General features: G+C 40.7%; 1 protein-coding gene across 1 annotated transcript; it reads left to right on the forward strand.

The window, feature by feature from the left end:
- Window positions 1-6976: 6976 nt before the first annotated feature.
- On the forward strand, window positions 6977-16460 carry LOC308304735 (scavenger receptor cysteine-rich domain-containing group B protein; the record flags this gene model as incomplete). The annotated part of the gene is made up of 8 exons (XM_080749365.1): window positions 6977-7079; window positions 9393-9422; window positions 10242-10569; window positions 11866-12224; window positions 12616-12696; window positions 13234-13548; window positions 14739-14819; window positions 16144-16460. The coding sequence occupies 8 exons, from the start codon at window positions 6977-6979 to the stop codon at window positions 16458-16460; spliced, it is 1614 nt and encodes a 537-aa protein (XP_080605491.1).
- Window positions 16461-21549: the final 5089 nt, after the last annotated feature.

The following is a 21549-nucleotide window of genomic DNA, read 5'->3' on the forward strand; positions in this document are numbered from 1 at the left end:
TCCCCCCCCCCCCCCCCCGTGTGTGTGTGTGTGTGTGTGTGTGGGTTTGTGTGTGATTGTGCATGGCCTGAACAACAGCGCCCCTCCCTTAACATGTGTGGTCACAAAAGGTACTGTAGGCTAAATAGATATAGATACACCATAAAAATGCAATTATACAGCATACGATTTGTGAAAGTGACAAACGGGCTTCACAGTTATGTCAGGTGTGTTCATATGCTGATGGTGATGCGATTTCAGATCAATTGCTCCAGCCACTGAGGGGAAACGCGGTTTCAGACAGACAGACAGACAGACACTCAGACAGACAGACAGACATTCGGAAAATTATATGTTAGATGTGAATTGCATCAACAGTCATTATACCAAAAGTCTTCTATAACAGTAGTTAGGCTGTGAAAATGTTTTGTGCCAGTGAACCCCAGAAGAGAAGATTTATGTTTAAAAAAAATGGCAGTGGTTCACAAATTGTGGGTCAGGATCCCCAGGGGTGTCCCCATATCTGGACACTTGTAAACTGACCATTAAGGACTTCTAAGACCTTTGCAAATATGATTTGTTTGGGGTCGTGGCCTGAACAGTTTGAGAACCATTGATCTGTGGTATGTTGAAGTGTACTTGTGTGACGAAGACAATGAAATAGAGCAACGCATGCAGACAGCGAGACAGTATGATTTAGCATACACCTATTTGTTATCATGAAGGTGTCCCTCAGCTACTCCTGGTCTAATTCCCATTCGCTCATGGTTCACATGCAGCAGAACTGCTGGCATGACTTCATATAGGCTACTGTAGCCTACTACTGATGCATAACGCAAAAGTGGCACAGTAATTACAAACGTATAAAAATGTTCAATATCTACAAATACAAGTGAAGTCCCTGCAAAATAATGGGGGATGATTCACTTTTTACATAGCCTCGATATCCAGGCATTTTCTTTTTACATGTTGCATTAATATCATCAACATTTTTTATATTTTATTTCTTAAAGAAATATATATTTTTCTCATTGGTTTAATATAGGCTCAACTTAACCCAAAGATGAGCCACCCATGGAGTGGCTCATCTTACCCATGGCTCAGCTTACCCTGTTCTTCCCCCAACTACCTTTGCTAAGGTCATTTGTATGGCAGTGATATTGAATACATGACGGGGCATCTTCTCTAATTACTACCTATTTATGGATCATTCAGATCTAGTAAGTTTAGTCTCTTTCACAACAGCCAAATAACTAGAGGGTAGTGTTATCATTTGATCTTTTCCCGCAAAGACATGCGACTCTCATTTTTTCCCCTTCTTTCATTGTGTGGCTTGTCTTGCTATTGCTCATGTCATTGTACTCTAGCAATCAAGTGAAACTCAGTTACTTTACACGCCGCCTTTAAGGGTAAAAGATGGGTAGTAGTGTCAGTGTCAGAACTAATGATCATTTAAAATGTGTAACTACCACTGTAAAATACTACTGTAGAACTACTGTAGGATACACACAGTAGCCTGTATGACCCAATTTGAAAAGGTGGTAGAATGTCACAGAACAGTATTTAGTTCAAGTTCAAGTTTTGCATAACTTTGGAGAACATACAGTACTGTACTTAGAGAACTTCCTATCCCACTTCAGTGTCAGTGACACACATGACATAATAGGGGGTCTGGTCTGCAAGGTAGATGCACAGGTACAGTGTGACAGTTATGTGGGTCTCTGGGGCAATAAGCCATTAGATAACTCTTCTCACAAACCGCAGCGTTTAAGAGGGCGATCAAGAAGACAACACAATGAAATTACACCATTCAGAATGGCTGCTGTCTCTGTTCTGATCTTCAAGTGGGGAAAAAAAGAAAGTCATCTGGCCCATTTCTTCGTTAGCTTAGCTTCTGTCTTTTGTTACAAAGCCTCCTTTTCAGAAAGCTTTAAGCACAGAAGAAGCGCAGGTGGTGTAACTACAGTATCCTAGCCTGACACTCAGCCTGAATTGACATTTTGTTTCACTTAATTTTTTAAAGGGTGCGGCTAGCGATTCAGGGTCTGGATCTTATCTTAATGAAGCTTCCTTCCTAATAAGATATATTTGAGGTTTTCAGAATGCTTCTTGTTCACAGATTTCTTTTCACAAAAAGTCCTTCCTTACACAAATGATCAGGTCAGTCATACAGTATAGCGTATCCCCACTGACTATCTAATCGTCATTGTGGAGGATTAGTGGAGGACCAGTGAATTCATCCAGCATCATGTGAACACTCCCAAGACAGGCGTGCAAAAATGCAAGAGACGTCTCTGGCAGACAGTACTCACTAGCTTATGACTGCTACAGAGGAGAGACAATGTACTTTCCATCAAGCACCTTTAGCTAAAGAGATAAAATAGAATATTTGCTGCACAACTGTTGGTAGGCTACAATCGCAAATGTCATACACTCGTTTTCATTATATTTGTAGGCCTACCAATCAATACTACATTTTCACAGAATCATGGTTACAGGTGCTTCACTCAGTGATGTTGTTCAAGATTTGCAAATTTAATTTATGTTGCATTAACAGTATAAAGTGGTATTATAAGGAAAGCATGCAGCACGCTGGGGGGATAATATATATACTAATTTTACATATTTGCTGCCATCGATAACATCTTTGTGAAAACGTCAGATTGCAGTTAATATCATAGCTCATGGCCTTTGCTTCAAACTCATACTGTACATTATTATAATTATAACCGGGCATGGCATGCAGTCACAGGAGCTAAAAACCTAAGATGTGTGCACATTATAGAAGGACATCCTGGAGGATTACAGGATTAGCTCAATGTAACAGAATCTCCATCTTTACACTTATCCAATGATGCAGGTCACACCACAGGAAGGGTCCCAGAATTGCACCTTGCAAATTTCAACAATGGTCATGAGCAGCCTGCATGTTTCTTTGCAGCTCAGGAAGGATTAGTATTTGGAAGGAAATCGCTATTAGCCTGCTGCGCCACTCAAAGAGGCCTAGGGCTTTTTCTTGACACAAGACATGCAATAATAGAGGGAACAATATTGTGTCTAGGCTACTACTTTAGGTCACAGTAAGCCTATTGACTGACTCCTCTAGCTAAAGAGGATTAACTCTGACTAGGTTGTTTCAGAAAACAAGTTAACAAGTTAAGATTATGTGAGAAAATACTGAATATACTGGTATTAAAAAAATGATATCAAATATCTTAAAATAAATTCCATTAAATATGTTCATGTTGTACTCCAAAGATACTGGAGGAGCACTTGCAGTTTACAGTGACCTACTGTATATTATTGATATGCGTCAGGCATGATATTATGGCCTCTTATTGTAGCTCAAAGCTGAACTATTAAGCCTATATACCATCACAATGCAAGGTTCCTATAGGTCATTGCTGTGTTTTAGTCCATTACTCTATGAGACTATAATCAGAAGATTATAGAGTCTCAGTAGTCTAGGATGTCTGTGGTATTTAATGCTTAGCACTCCCACCCCCCAACTGTCTCAGTTGCTTTTTGTTGTTGTTGCTTTGGAGTGATTCTGTGTGGGAGTCTCACAGTGTCTCTCTCTCTCTCTCTCTCTCTCTCTCTCTCTCTCTCTCTCTCTCACACACACTCACACGCACACGCACACGCACACGCACACGCACACGCACACACACACACACACACACACACACACACACACACACACACACACACACACACACACACACGCACGCACACACACACAATCACGGCCACTGCTCTGTCTCCCTCTATGAATGTGTACACTCCTAGATGAGCAGGACCGCACCTTCTGTGAGCACTACCTGAAACTGGAGATGCTGGGGTACCTGTAAAGGGTTGGCCTTCATTGTCTTTCTCCCTCCTGCTTGTTTAAAGCATAGGTTGTTACGGGGCGTTAGGATATTAACATACCATGCTGTTGTCTTTATTGTTTTACGTAATCGCTGCCTCTGACGCCAAGTACTTATAGCCACAGAGGGTTAAGGACATGAAAGACCTCGTACATGTAGATCTGGATGAGACCTTTTTGAGCCGATTTTCTATTTTCCTGAGTGACTTTTGGAATTAAGCTACGCACTGTTTGAATTCCAAGGACAATTTGCTTTTTGAGTCTGTTTTCAAAGGACACCTACTTTATTATATCTATTTTTAGTTGTTTTCTTTTTTACCTTGGCAGTAGAGAAATAATCTTCCAACAGGTATGTATATTCTTGTTGTTTTTGCTTTGCCATACCTATTTATTTTATTTAACTGTTAACAATATCAACGAAAACACCTGGATTAATTTCAAGTGCTCAGGAATCTCTTTGAATTCAGTATTTTCATTGAGTTTGTGAGCCGATAATATGACATAGCTGAACTTTCAGCATTAGATTTTTTTTTTAAATGTAACCAAACAAAGTATTTAAATTGCCTGTAAATTCATATTTATATTTAAAATGTAATAATTGATATAGTCTCAAACAAATGAACTTCCCTGGTTTGGAATTACATTTACCCTTGTTTCCTTTACTATGTATGGACTCCTCTATCCTATAATTTGGTTATTACACATTAAACAATCAATTGGTATAGTACAGTAAATGTAAACAAGGAAGGATGACATTGCTTATGGAAAAGGATGCGGGTAGGATAGACATGTTGAGAGAAGCAATGATAGTGATTTAAATGGGAAAATTGGGGGGGATCCTCCTTGTTAAGCAAGTGACAGTCATTCTCTCATTTATCTCAGACATTAAGGGGTATTTTTGTGGGGCTGAGATCTTTCAGCTATTTCTCAGTGCGGAGAAGAGAGAAGGGAGGGGAAGCACAGCCGACACAAAAGGCGACATTATTCCCCGGCGGATCTGCGCTACATCCCACTATGAATGGAGTATTGAAAAACACAACATTGGGGACTAGATTATTTTTCATCTCTCATAACTGAACCATTTGTCCCGGAGTTTTGAGTGGTTTGTTAGCACAGCGTGCAAATGAAACTGCTGGGATGCTGGAGCACCCAGGTGGTGTTAAAATCCCCACCTGCCAATTAGATATACAATGACCTATCTTATAGCCTCTGCCTTTCATCTATTATGCCCATGCAACAGCGGCCTGCAACAAATGACTGCTTCCGGACAGAGTTGAATGGTTTTATAAGTGTTTGTTTGGGTGCTGTTTATTGTTGTAGCTCCACAATGCCAACCTGTTATTCAGACTTATTCTACAAGACTAGGCGTGTGAACATGCATTAAATCTGACTCCATAATAAAGACACTGAAATGAACTGTACATATACTGTACAGTTCCCTAAAAAGGACGTTGGATTTTGACATGGCCCCCTCCTGCCTCCTACTCTCCGAGGAGACGAGAGGCGCCCCTACAGTGTCATCAGGTGCCTAAGCGTTTTGGAGGGTTGTAGTGACAGATTGCAGGAAGCAGCGTTTATGCCTGAGGATGGGGACCACTGAAAGCAGAAATGTCTTTTTGTGCCCACTGGGCTCGGAATGTCCACTATCTCAAGGGGCCAATATCAAATTCTCCCCTCATCATCCCCTAATACACATTCCAGTGTAAGGTCAGGGGGGATTCTGGCTGTGCAAAAAGACAAACAACCAAAAAACCCAGGCCCATTTAGACTCACAAAGGGTTTTAAATAATAACTTAGAAATATTAAGACAACCCTGTCAGACATGATTCACTCATTGTTTTCCTTTCCATTTTGATGTTGGACATCGGGTCATAGTGCTCTCATTATCACAGCACTTCATTAGAATAAGCATCATTATAAAATAGAAGCTATACACACAGTACAGTTCAACTTTTACATTATACTGTTTGCAATTTGATTCAGAATGTCTCACAGATCTGTATAATGTACACTAGTGTCTGGTCTGGTTTCAATATTATTGCCTGGTTATTGAGTGATGTCAATGCATTCAAACTAAAGGAAAGCCCCTGGAATCTAATTCCCAAAGTCATAAAACAGCGTCCTTTCTGAACATGGAGAACAAGGCCTTGCCACTCTGACCTTGACGAAAATGTGCAAACTCATCAGTTGTCTGTGGTCCTCTGCTTTCCCTATCATTAACTTATGAGCACGACAGGACCTGTACTGTTTTGGTTGATTTGGGTCAGTTATCAGCTACAGGATGATGCATTCGCGTAGCCATCTTGTGCAGCATGTCCAGCATAGTAATAGAACTAAACTCTGTAGGCATTGCTTTCTAAATCTTAACAGTTTTCATAAAGATTATGTTGCTACTGTATATCAGTGGTGCTCAAAACCTTTTTGTGTCAAGAACCCCCAAAATTATATGTATTTGGCCGTGGACCCCCAGCTCAAAATATTTTGTTCCAGGGAGAGATTTTTGCTTTAAAAGAATATCTATATTCAAATATTTGCACAAATCAGTTGAGCTTGTATATCTGCTATTTTGGAAAAATCGTGACACAAACAGTTTTAGTCATATAGCTAAAATCTAAAATGACACAGATGCTTTCCGGTTTTAATGGGTTAATGGTCACGGCAATGGTGTACAGGCAGTTGGGGCAGACGACCAGTATTGGGATGTTGTTGGTGGTACACTTTGGGAGGTGGTCATATGGAATAAAGCCACAGTGTGACTTCCTTACACCTCTCCATAACTATCACGCGCCACACACTAGTTTCAGCCCTGTGCATCACATGATCTCTGGAAACGATTTATTTTGTACGCCACAACTTTCACTTCCCTGACCTCAAACGTCCATCAATAGCTTTTACCACAACAGAAATCTGGCTGCAGGGTCTGTCAGAAAAAAAAACATCCAATACTGAATCACAATACACATTGCTTAGCAGTAGCACAACAGTAACAGAGTGTACAAGGTTCTGCATAAAAGCCGTACAAAGGAGGAAAGCAAAGGGGAAAAGGACTGGTGGATGGACAAATTAGTGACTGCTGATTTTGAAAGTGTTTTGAATGTGTGTTCCAGGTGAACGGTTAGTCACGCAGCCATGCAACAAGGCCAGCGCTGGTGCTGTAAGCCAGTCACTTGGATCCTCGTGTCCCTGGTGGGGACACTCTTCTTGGTGGCATTCAGTATGATGCAGCAACCAGGTGAGTGGGGTTGCAGGTGGAGGGGAACTTGTGGGGTTTCCCCCAAAGTACAAACCAATCAAAGCCACTAGGCCAAACCTGCTTTTTTAAAACAAGTTATGAACCACAGTGGGATCTGTCTGAGTTGGATCTGTATGTTTTAGTTTAAAACAGGTTAAGTTTAATTCTGAAATTATTTAAGAAATGTGACAATGTAATCTTATATGGTAGCTGACTTTTGTCAATTGGATTACTATTGAGGTGATAAAACTGTTGATATTTCCACGACTAGTATTTTAGTAACAAACATGAGATAGTGTTTTTCCAAACGAATACATTTGTTTATTGCAGTGGTTCCCAAACGGTGTGTTGAGGCACTTTGGTGTGCCATGAGATAAGTCCAGGTGTGCCTTGGGATTTTGTGACAACCACAGATTATTATTGCAATATATTCAACCATACATATAATCAGTACAATATCAGTACTTTGTGCAGTCATTTTCCAGTGCAGAGGCAAATTCTACTACCTAAAAATATATTTTAACCACTGTCAACCTGGCATCACTATTTTGGACATGATTGTGAGCTTGTTAATCAGTTATCCTTGCTATGAATACAAGGTGTACCTTGAGAATTTGACTTTTTCCATTGGTGTGCCTTGGGAACCAAACGTTTGAAAACCACTGGTTTATTGTATATACCGTAGCAAACCTCTGATGATATTTGTTGAACTCCTCCAGATCCATTTTATATTGACAGAATGAAACATACAATTTAGTTTTGAGATTCAGTGGATGGAATTGTGGGAAAGCTACTAGGTACATCATTACTATATACATAGAATATTATGCCCTAGTGACCCAGCCTAAAAACTTGAAGAAAGTACATTTTGTGGGCAAGCCCATTGACTTAAACCAGTTTTGGGGTACAAGAAAGTTATTTAGAAAATGCCAGTTTCAAAAAGAAGAAAGTGACTGCCCTAAACTGGTGAGAAGAGAATGTGACACATGAGATAGAGATTGTGTGCCAGTGCAGAGACACGTGTATAAGGCCTAAATAGAGCTGAACAACCGGGCGTAGCTGCAAGTGATCTCCCTGTAGATGGGTGCCTTTGTGTTCATGGGCACTGTCTGCCCAGTGTTTACCAGTCATGGGCACTGAAAATCCCTTCCGTTGTTTTTAAGGGATATATTGTAGTGTAGTGAGAATCTTCTTCCAGTGGACATTATGCATCACTAGCCCATAAAGAGTGTTCCATAGCCCATAAACATGTGTAGGCCTATACTTACAGTAGTAAAATGTACTAATACAGATTCCTTATTAGTTTCCAGATCCAAGTGTGGATGTGACTAACGTGTTCATACTGTATGTATTCTAATTTCAGGAGATGTGAACGTAAACCGACGATCCATATCCAGTAAGTAGCCTATTATTTAAGTCATGTTTTCTGGGACATCTTAGGAAAGGATCTAGCGTGTGCTACCCTGCATCACTGCTGAAATATACTCCAAAACCTCCATGTGACACAAAAAAACAATTTAAGTATTTTCATGTATACATTTGGTTTCACTGCTGCAAAGCATTCGCAATGAGAGAAGCCTGCATGTGAATTGACCTACATTGGTGTGATATTCAGAAAAGCCCACTTGCTGTCTTTGTGAGACATTGCAACCCAATACCACTCACTACAGGTATTAAAGCTGCAATCCGTAAGTTCCATGTCCTACCCGGGATTCGAACCTATGCGCTCATGACCATCATATACCTGTAGGTCTAAATGTAGGAGTAAGAAGACCACTGCAGATGTGCTGGTTATTTTATTTATATAGTTTATGTATTTGTTAAATAGGTTCCGGATTGAAGCATTAAATTATGCTCTTATACTAAACCATTAATGTTATCCACTGTGCCTTAAAGTACCTACCTCAAGACGGAAGACCTTAGCGGAGTCTTGCATTCCCTAGTTGCATTCCCTACGGTATGTTTTGTAAGAAAGGCAGAGTCTAAAAAAGTGGTGCACCTAAAACTTCTACAATTCAGAGCACAGTAGAGCCAGTCAGAATTTGAATGTCGTCTCTGACACAATAAATATGCAACAGTTCTCACAGTAATAAGCCTAACGTATTTCTGTTGTGGCTGCATTCACAGCGTAGTAAATAAGATTCCTGTTGTTTCAGTCAGGGTGTAGGGTTACAGGACAATACAGTAGATATAGTATATATAGAGCACAGTGACTATGGAAGGCCAAGAAACTCCTTTCAACAAATAATTTGACTACACTGTCTTTCCCTCTTTCCCCCACTCTCTCGTGTCCTCTCCTTCCTCCTATTTCAGCCAGTAACCCGGAACCAACGCATTATGAAGGTAGGTGCAAGACTCCGTCACCCCCACCACACCTACACACACACACACACACACACACACACACACACACACACACACACACACACACACACACACACACACACACACACACACACACACACACACACACACACTTACATGTCCAAGGCATGACAATAGATGCTTACCGAGTCGAGTGTCGGGAAAAGAGAGAGTAAACATAGTAAACATATTAAACCAGGCCCTGGGGCATTCAAAAACAAGGCTACTTTCCCAGTTCTCCATTTCCCTAATCTCCTCAATTACTTATCTTCTATGTGCTCTCGTGCTCTCTCTCTCTCTCTCCCTCTTCATCTCCTTGTCTCTGGTCTATGGAGTCATGTGGCTTATTCAGTCTTATTTTGTCTCTTATGCTGAAAGGGATTAGACCTGTTCTAAAAGGATTTTTTTTTTCACCATTAGCTATCATTACAGCCATGCTAATCTGTCCTCTCTTCATATTTTCCCAGCCTAACACAAACTATCATGATGTGAACACAGTACACCGTTTATAACCCTTAGCCTTAGATTTCTTTCATAGTATGGCACATGCATGACAAAACAAACGATTAAAACATTTTATATGAGTTATTTCTTCAGTTTAAGATCAGATTAAACATTATATATAGGCCTAAAGGCCTAAGTCATAAGAAATAAACATCTGCCAAAAGAAAGACAAACACAATTTTGCTATTAGATTCTAATGAGTGATATCACAAATAATTTGTAGCCTTGGACTGAAATGTGACACTGCAGTGATTGAAACCATCACTGATGACTATCTTGTTCATCCCTATGCAGTGCGATTGGTACATGGCCGTAACAGGTGTGAGGGCCGCGTGGAAGTGCGTTACAATGACACATGGGGCACCGTCTGTGATGATGACTGGGACATGGTGGACGCTAACGTGGTGTGTCGGCAGCTGGAGTGTGGACTGGCTGCATCAGTGGGGAGCAGCTCCCATTTTGGTCAGGGCTCAGGACAGATTCAGCTGGATAATGTGAACTGTAAAGGAGGGGAGACAAACCTTGGCCAGTGTGGCAACCAAGGCTGGGGTGTCCACAACTGCTACCACTTTGAAGATGTCTCTGTAAGATGCAAAGGTAAAAGCCTTCAACAAAGTCTACAGTAGTTCATGGCATGCTTCCACCGCACAAGTGTCGCTCACCAAAGGGTAGGCTACTTAAATGAGTTATTTTTGGTGAGAAAGTCTGTAGTATGCCGAAGTATAGAGCCCTACACTTGGCTGAGGAACTGGAGGCTCATACATTTTTAAACAATAGTGATATGAAACGTGAACACCAGTGAAGTGCTAACATTCCTGTTTCTTTATCATTTTGGCAGATGCAACCCCGAAGCCTCGAGAAGAGGTCATCCCCACACCAGAGCAAAACACAGGTTTAAGTAAGTGGCTTTATCTAAATGAGAGCAACTCAATTAAGATTTTTTTTAAAGCACTTACACTTTAATGAAAATACATCAAATGTAAATTTGACATAATTGATTCATACTCTATGTTAAATATTTAGGAGTGTGTGTTCATTACGCGCCATTTATGAATGTGCCAGACACTGCTCCTAAATGGTGGCATTCATTAAATAATTATACAAACCTCATCCCCAAATATATTGTTACGTTTTTCTCGAACAACAGGAGATAAAACTGTTGGCTACTGGCTGAGGTGAAAGTATCTCCTGGAAACAGCGCAGCACCTCAAAGCCTTCTGAACATTCCAGGCCATTTTTATTCTTTGCTGGGTCAGCCTTTGTTGTCACCTGCCTTTTATTTGTTTTTATTCTTTAATCCCAAATGGGTCATGAGACACCCAGCATTCACCAGATTCACTGAGAGTGTGACGTCGGACTTTCTAAAGACTGTCATTAAATCCCACTGGGACTGTACAGTAAGGATATCACATAGATCCATGCTTTCCTTACATTGGGAAAAGCTATTGTAGCGTATGTGATGGCTACATGAGAACTTCTGTTGTCTATAAGGTGCTTTTGTTCAGTCAAAACAAATGAGGTGACAACATTGGCGCCCTGTGCAATCAAAACACATGCTTTCTCTCACCACACACACACACACACACACACACACACACACACACACACACACACACACACACACACACACACACACACACACACACACACACACACACACCACGGCTTGGTTAATTTAGATAGACATATAACGTTGAATTAAACACAAATAACTATGTTATTTTAGCATGGTGTTTAGACAGATTCTAGGTTTTATGTTTACCTGGTATTCTACCCTGTAGCAATATCTTTCTTTGCACTCTATTTACTTGACAATAGGGTATTCATGCAAACTACTTTGATCTTACACTTTTAAAGTCACACTGGACAAGAGCATCTGCTAAATACCTAAAATCTCACAAATAAACAAGTCTCACAGTGAAGGAGCATACAGTATATGGATAAATCCCTCTTTTGGTTTAGGAGATGGCAGCATCCGTTTGGCGGGTGGACAGGACCACTGTCAGGGACGCGTAGAGATCCACTACCAGGGGAACTGGGGGACAGTGTGTGATGACGACTGGGAGGAGAACGATGCTGAGGTGGTGTGCCAACAGTTAGGCTGTGGCCACGTTGTCTCGGCATACGGCAAGTCCTACTTTGGCTATGGAACGGGCCTGATTCTACTGGACAACGTCAACTGTCATGGCAACGAACGGCAGCTGTACAAGTGCAAAAGCCTGGGCTGGGGCATTCACAACTGTGGTCATCATGAAGATGCTGGGGTCCTCTGCTCTGGTAAAGCACTCCTCATAAATGGAAAGTAGAAAGATGAAATTCTGAGAAATTGGAAGTGTGGTTGCCTATTTACGTAAATATACAGTAGTCTGGACTCTGTATAACCAAAATGTCAAGTGAAGCTTGACCAATCCTCGAGCTTGCACCACTCCTCCATTGAACTCAATGGGGTTTACTCTATAAATGGTTTTGGGGTTTACATAAAGTTGGAAGAGGACAATAGTGTGTTTCCCTAATAGGCAACCACACTAACTAAAATGAAACATAAACAGTGCATGGCAGTTTGTGTAGATTTATCAGTATCTCTTCTCCAATGTTTGCTATCTTATGCATTAAAATAGTAACATTATTGTTGTTGGTGACATCTTCTTTTTCATGTTTCCTTCTCAAGGTTCACATGCCCCTACTGTGACACCTTCATCAGCTCCAGCCATCAGTGTCAGAATATTTGATCCAATCATGAGCACCGCAGGTAGGAAAACAGTTAACATATTTCATTGCCTGTTATTGCCTTAATCATGGAAACAGTTCGAAACTAAATTAAGTTGTTTGACTTCCTTGACATCTACTCTGTCAATCTGCACTTCAACCCCAATCTGCAGTTCAATCTCAAACCAGCAGAGCGTGCCATTTCCTCCCCAATATCTCACAATGGATGCAGTTGTGCCATGAAAATGTGGTGGTGAATGTACTGTATACATTAGTCCTGTGTTGAGTGACAAGTTTGCCCTGTCTTGTACATCTCCTTCCAGAAACAGAGGTAATAAAAACTGACACTGATGGGACAGTCACCGACAGTACAACAGCTCATACCACACTTGAAACGACAACAAAAGGTAATGCATATAACTACATGATCTTGATCTATTATTGTTGATGTTTTTACATACAAAGTATCCATACAGTGGTTAATCAAAGCATTAACCACTGCCAGCTAGTGAAAAGAGTTAACGCCCCCCCCCCCCCCCCCCCCCCCTCTCTCTCTCTCTCTCTCTCTCTCTCTGTGCAGAGCGGCTAACCATTCGAGTGGTGAATGGAAACAGTAGTTGCCAGGGTCGCGTGGAGGTCCTCCACGCCAATGAATGGGGGACGGTGTGTGATGACGACTGGGAAATGAACGATGCTCACGTGGTGTGCAGGCAGTTGGGCTGTGGCCCGGCCACTGCTGCTAAGACCAAGGCATATTTTGGATATGGGTCAGGCCGTACGCTGCTGGACAATGTAGCTTGCCAGGGCGATGAAAGACAGCTCTCTGACTGCTTCCACCTGGGATGGGGTCAGCACAACTGTGGCCACCATGAGGATGCTGGAGTCATCTGTCAACGTAAGATTGAGCCTCCATGACAGGAAGTGAAGCTATAATAGGCCAACATTTGAGCACATAATACAATGCACGTATCTATAGATAGATACAATACATACAGTATGTAACCCACACCTGCAGCCTCTCTCTCTTTCTGTCTCTCTTTCTTTCTTTCTCTTTCACAAACACACATCCTCAGTCAACCCCTTAGATATTATTCCTTCACTCATCTATGAGCCTCTCTCCTGTGCTATCTATCTCCTTCACTCCTTGCACTGTGTGATTGCAGTACATTGATGAACAGACAGCCCAGAGAGAGCATACAAAAATGAGAGTGGAAGGATCAAGGCTAATCAGCATCACAGGATGCCTGCAGGCCAAATTTCAATTCTTTAAAGCTGAATCAGAAACACAGTAAGAAAAGAAAGGGGGGAAAAAAAGAACTAGAAAGGTGCTCTCCATGGAGTGCAGATCTGCGCCAGACTGGGTTGCCTAAGTACTGTGTCAGTTGTGGGGTACAGCTGTCAGGACACGAGGAAACTGTAGTGGGAAATATGGGGTATTGGGTATGATTGGATATTGTGTGCATGATGTGGCTTTTTGGGGTAAGAAATAGGCTCCACCCACAAATTATTTAAGGCAATTACAGGCAAAAGTAGTATCAAAACCGTGTTTGATGGTCACAGTCACATCATTTGGTGTGCGTGTTTGTTTGTTTGATTGATTGATTGAATGCTTTATTAACACAAAAAGAACATAAAGTGTGATTGTTTTGAAGAAATTTATAAATGAGGAGTGGCCTGTTATGATGTCATATGGCAGCCGATTTGAATAACCACCACATGGGTTGGAGATTATTCTTTGTCCTACTGGGAGCATGAATGCAAAGTTTCACTGCGATTTGTCCAGCGGTGTCCAAGATTAGTTGTATACAGAGTCTGTATTACAGACAGTCACACAGACAATTATTTTCTTATTTTTACTAATCGGTCAGAGAATAGGAAATGGGACACAATTGAAATTGACGAGCAAAACGGTTGGAAATGTTGTATGTTGCAGATGTTATCTCTGCATGATGGCTCTACAAAGACATAGTAAATGGATTACTGTTTTGATCATTAGAGAAACGATGGGAGAGACAGCTTTACTTATGCTTTTGTATATTATATTTCCAGAGTTTAATTATGATTATCTCCCTCTGGTTCCTGTAGCCTTCCAAGGCACCAGTCACGATCAAAATGGCTTTGGGGCAACAGAGAAGATTCCGACCACACAACCAACAATCACTGAAGGTAAGACCCTGAATCTTCAATGATAAACTGTCAATTCTGGTCCCTTCAATAAAGGTCCAACTAAGCCCATGTCATCAGCATTCTTACACAAACTATAGCATTATTTCTAGAAAATGATCTCATCTAGAAAACAATACAGGGGAGAGGACTTCTCCTGTACTAATAATACGTTCGACTATTTCCACTGACAGATTTTACATAGTCGGTTGAAGAGAAAGTCTATTATCCGAAGAATGAGGGCACAGTTAACGCCAAGTTCCAAAAAGTATTTTCAAAAGAATGTTTTCATTGTATTACACTCATAAATGAGTGTAATAAAAATAAGTAATAGTAATAATTATTCAAACTAGCCCTTACCCGTTCAAAGATATGAGCTCCAAAATGATGTGCAGTGTGTGGGTTATGGGATGTGCACTGTGCACACAGTATATGAGGGATGGAAAGTAACTTTAACTGGTGCTTGCACGATGTAGGAGCATCAATGTAAGAAACCCGTTTCGTTTAATGGCTACAGAGATACTGTCGCCCCCCCCCCCCCTCCCCAGCCCGCCCGCCCGCCCGCCCACCCGCCTGCACACACACCCGCCTGCCTGCACACACACACACACACACACACACACACACAGAGCTGGTTAAACATTTTGCCTCAAGCTAGATGCAGAATAGATGTGCCTCATGCTAGATGCAGAATAGATAGTAGATACACCATAAAAATGCTAATATACAGCATACGATTTGTGAAAGTGACAAACGGGCTTCACAGTTATGTCAGGTGTGTTCATATGCTAATGGTGATGCGATTTCAGATCAATTGCTCCAGCCACTGAGGAGAAACGCTGTTTCAGACAGACAGACAGACAGACAGACAGACAGACAGACAGACAGACAGACAGACAGACAGACAGACAGACAGACACTCACTCACTCACTCACTCACTCAGACATTCGCAAAATTATAGTATAGATAGTCACAGTCATTATACCACACACTCAAACAGGCAGTTGGACATACTATACATGTCTCTGTGTCACTCTCTTTTTCTCAGACACCTTGACTGACAAGTACAAAATAAAGTTAAGTCTTTAATAAAGACATTGGTTTAAGAAAGCAGCTGTCTGTAGCACTACTGTCACTGTACATTTGCATAATCATATTGGGGCAAAATCTTTGCACAATCCACACAGACGTATATCGACATATTTCGGTTGCATATTGGTTATCGGTGAATGTCCCCTCTCAAATCGGTTATCGTATCGGACACAAAAAATGCCTATCGGTCGGAGCACTAACGTAAATATCTGTTATTTCCATATTTGCGTATAGGATCATTGAGGCTAGTAGGTGGCCTGCATCATTGTGAGGGCCGAGTGGAGATCTACTCTGGGAACGAATGGGGCACGGTGTGCGACGATGCCTGGGACCTCCCAGATGCCCAGGTTGTGTGTCGCAAAGTTGGCTGTGGAGAGGCTACAAAAGCCTGGAAAGAGGCCGAATTTGGCCCCGGCTCAGGGACAATCCACATGGACAATCTCAAGTGTAACGGTGATGAGGCTTCACTTGGGGAGTGTTCCCATATATCCAGGGATGTGCACAACTGTGACCATTCTGAAGACGCTGGTGTCACCTGCTCCGTGTCATGATTTCAGCAGAAGCACACTTCCACCACCACCACAAACTGAAAGTGGGGTTATCAACCCGGGACTTGTATACATTATGTAAATAACAGCTCACACAATGCCGGAAGACTCCAACAATTAAAAAAAAAATAAGAAAATAAACCAAACAACTAATATAACAATATATAATTACATATTATAACTATCTATTCCTATTAAGCACTTTATAAATAAATATGATAATAAGTACAATGTACACATTTTTATTTGATAAACAATGGAAACCAAAGCTTTTAACTGTCTCTCTGTCTCTCCTTTCTTTTTAAATTGCTAAAATATTTACCATTCATGCCAGCCATGTTGTGGAAGTGAGTTATTTGATGATTAAGTAAGGTATGCTGGAGGAAGCTTATCAATTATTCATTCTTTAGATAAAAGGACTAAGAGTCATCCCCACTAGCCTCTGTACACAGCACAAACTGCAATGCTATGACGACGTCAGTCCGCTTTGCCTGCAACTATAAGCAAATGGATGGTCAGTGTGAGTCAGGCTTGTGTTTGCAAAAGGAATTCATTTTTATTTCTTGTTTTTATTTATTACTTAGTAAAGCTATGAATGGTTCTAGTCACACAGACCTCCCCAAACACCCAAAAAAATGGTTATGTTGAAAGAACAATAAACTTTTTCTATGTACAGTAGCTAGCATAAATCATCATTTTATCTTGCATATATTGTTCCATTCATGGAACACCTGATACAACTCCCTATAGGTTTAAACTTTGTAAAACATTGTCTTAATAATCAGTGGGATTCCTCTTCCACAATGCAGTTTACAAAGGTAGATTAAACAATCTAGGTTTTTGCAGCGTAACTATAAAATCAGTACTTGATATGTGGGCCTCATATTTGACATTTTTTCCTAGGATGTGTACCTCTAGGTAGGTTTCGTTTGATCTCTGCATGAGAAAAATGTGTTTAAGTGTATATTTTTGTTCTTGGATTTTTACATTAACATTTCAAGCTAGCAGTCTTGTGTAATAGATGTTTAATGTTCAATAGAATGTGTGAGGAACTACTACCACCACAAAATTAAGCTAAACACTTCAGGAATTATCTAAAATGATTATCATAACGGAGAAGAATTTGTTGGGAACAAAACAAATAATATTTAAAATACACACAATTACTTGGTTAGGTCCTACCACTGGCACAATTCTCAGGTTTGACATTATGTACAGGATATAACACTCAGTTATATAAGACACCAATCTTCTATTATATTAGGCTATATTAGGCAAAGATCCCCCAAAAAGTCAATGTACACCATTCTCCTGGAATCAACAAAAGTGGCCTTGGACAGCATATGGATGGATGTCCAATGTTAAAGGCTAAGACCACTTTGGCAGAGGTCTGGGTTGTGTAACTACCTTGCCATGATGTAACTCCAAAGGTGTGCAAGAAATCAAAAATAATTGTTTCATTGATTAGAAATGTGCTCCTCATTGACTTGCTCTTTTAGCGTATAGAAATACAAAGTTGGTTCGGACAATAGGCCTATAGAACATCACAAAACCCAGTAGGCCTACTGTTTTTCGATTTTTTTAAATGTTAACTTCCTTGATTTCGCTATTTTCATTAGGACGAAGATCCTGGATCCTGAAACCTGGATTGGATGGACGGATCCGGATCTGGATCGATAATCAAATCAAGAAGTTTAAATTTGTATTTAAAAACTAAACAATACTGGGTTTGGTGATGTTCTATATTGTCTGAATCAGCTTTGTTTGTGTTTGTTTGCGTGCTAAAAGAGAGCTGTTTTAGCATACAATGTAAGTCAATGAGGAGCACATTTTGAAATATCAATTTCTAATCAATGGAGCAATTATTTTTTATTATACCTTTGGGGTTACATCATGGCAAGATAACAACACAACCCAAACCAAAGTGGTCTTGCCCTTTCAGTGATGTTACTGTGTATTTATAATAATAAATATATTTAGCTAGGAATACCTTTCACTGCAGTGCAAATTTGGCATAATGCAGTTCTGATTTGTAGATGTTTTTGTTATGTGTGTATGTGCATGCGCGCACACACGCACGCGCGCGCGCGCGCACGCACGCACGCACGCACGCACGCACGCACGCACGCACGCACGCACACACACACACACACACACACACACACACACACACACACACACACACACACACACACACACACACACACACACACACACACACACACACACACACACAAGCCTGTGTCTGCATATAGCAATATAGGCACTCTTTTCAGCTCTTACTGCCAAAACACCAGATGTTGTCAATGAAGAGTCCGAAGAAGTGTTCGTTTTAGAAGTAGTCTGCATCTTTGACTCAAGCCTATGGAAGCCCAAGGTTGTTAAATACCAACCACGCCTAAATCTCATCTCAGAGCTTGATTCTCCAGTAGGTGCACTACTTGTTTTCGTATATGGCAGCCTAGGACACTCATAGGTTGGTCATAAAGGGGCTTTAAAACGTGGGATACCCAAAAAAGGCTAAATGGCTTGCAACATACTGTGCTGTCTGTCTCTGCTATCATTGGCAACCATACAGTGGCGTATATGTTGCTACTTCTACCCCTGAGAACTGCTGTACTGTTTTGTATTGTGTACACCTATGCTACTGGTCCATGATTTTGTGAATGTACTCTACTGGGCCTTCAATATTAAATTGAAATTGAAATGTGTGCTTGTAACGTTTTCTTCTATGTGGAAAATAAATAAATACATAAATGGTAATGTGTGTGAGAGAGACAGATAGCAAGAGAGTCAAAGAATGATGAACACAAAAAAAACCTCAAGACTTGAAGTCACAAGCTTCAATGCCAGAGGCAGCCGCAGATTATTGAGCAGATTGGTATTTATATAACAAGAATGTACAGTAAAAGTGTCTGCTACTGTATATGGAATTTTTATATTATGTGCCATGTGTGGATAAAACCTTCGTTAAAATGGAGATCTTCTAATGGGGGAGGTGAGGTCTGAAGATGATCTGTTGCAAATTATGTGCAACTTGCTGAAAATTGGGCTATGTATGTTATAATTGAATTACAGTTTATGGATGAACATTTCTTTTGACTGGGCCTCATTGTTAATGGAAGCTGCAGCAGGTACAGCTGAGTTTAATCACCCTTCAAGGTTTTTAACTTTAGACGGTTGCTATGGCGACATCATCAGGGGAACTGTTTTGGACCAGACTAGACTGCTGATAATTTCCTGAATTTTGCATGTGGAATGGTGGTTTTAGAATATGCATATAGACAAAAACAAGAGTGACTAATTACATAGTTTGCTTGATTGTTTCGCAATTGTTCAAATCCTGTTTGACTTGAGTAATGTGCAGTCAGTCAGAGAGAGTCACATGATCTAGCTGGTTCTCCTCTTTGTAGCCATGATGTCTCTCTGGGGGCTACACTGCTGCTACTGTATATGACTTCACAAATTGCCAGACATCTCAGTAGCAAGCCAGCAACAATCTTTTGGATCCGGCGGAGCCAACAAAATCATTCATCCCGGGCCCAAACAGCTGCTATTATACACATGTGGAGGGTGCATGCTTGCTGATCTACCAGGAAGGCTGTTTAATGCCATCTGAATGTTGTAAAAGCTGATCAAATTTTGTATCATCTGGTTTACTAGACACCATTGCAGATTAGACATCCAGCAAATGAACAAAGTGTGGGTTGATTGGGTGAAGATCAGTGCGGAAAAATCAACTGCGGATGCGTTATGGGAAATCACATCAAAACGCCAGACTATACTATACTATGCCTTTTCCTAACTCATGGTTGAGCAGTTAATATAACTGTTTACTGGGCTCTGGACCCCTGACTAGAGTCCTATAGCCTGGAGGGTCTCTCAAGCTATGGCTGGCTAGTTGGTTGCCTAGCAACTGCTGACGCGAATAGACAACATTGTCCAAAAACAGTATTTTGTGGACAGCAACTGTCTACAATGATAATGTAAGTCTGTTTTTAGACAAGATCTCTCTGTGATTTCTTTAATGTTTTTGGACAAGATTGTTTTTCTGTGCATAGGCCTATGTATTATCTTCAGCGATAACTCCAATAATTATAGGCCTATGTACATTTCAGCACAAAGTTCTGCCAAATTATGTCAAAATGTACCTAGCAATCGCTATATTCTTGAATAGCACATTTGGAAAACTATAAGTAGGACCTACATTTTTTTAAGAAGCATTTGCCTGACGACCAACTAGCCAATCACAGCATGAACCTGTCTCTGGGCTATGGGTTGTGTGAATTATTATCGGCTATCAGCATCAGTATGGTATCAACTCTTTATGCTATCAACGCAGTGGTGTAAACAAAGTAACTAAGTAGATTTACTTAAGTACTCTACTACTTCAGTAATTCTTTTAGGTATTTGTAATTTCCAATACCCTACTCCACAGTTTACTCCACTACACTTGAAAACTTTAGTTACTATTAGTTAGCCTATTTTGTAAATTGATTATTAGCCTATTACAAAACATAGGCTACATTAACAATGCCTATTCTATATAACCAATAGCCTACGAATCTACAATCTACAATGTGTTGCGATGCGATGCATTGTGAGCTTGTAGATCTGCTATTTTAATTTTTATACATTTTAATGGAATGAGACATTCTGCATGAGTAGGCTACTGTTACTTTTAGTAGGCCTACTTTAAGTACATTATGACATTTATGATGCCAATACTTGTGTAGGCCTTTTACTCAAGTAGCTAAAAATAATACCGGACTTTCACTTGGAGAGTATTTCTACATTGCAGTATTAATGCTTTTACTCAAGTAAAATAAAATGTGAGTACTTTTTACACCACTTCCACTGGTTGTTACATCGGTTACATCACTCCGCGAGGACACGCCTTTTTGGGTGGTGACACGATCCAGGGAAAGTGCTGGGAGGGGGAGGGGTGATCCCGTCCCGTCGCCACGCGCAGACAGCAGGCAGCAGCTGCAGCAACAAGACCCTGGTGCCATTAACACTACATTATAAAAGCATAGAATCACATTTATAGCTAGAAAATATAGGATCACGTTATATACAAACGACATCTAAA

This window comes from Nannobrachium achirus (genome assembly GCF_963921795.1).
Source record: "Nannobrachium achirus genome assembly, chromosome: 19".
NCBI lineage: Eukaryota > Metazoa > Chordata > Actinopteri > Myctophiformes > Myctophidae > Nannobrachium > Nannobrachium achirus.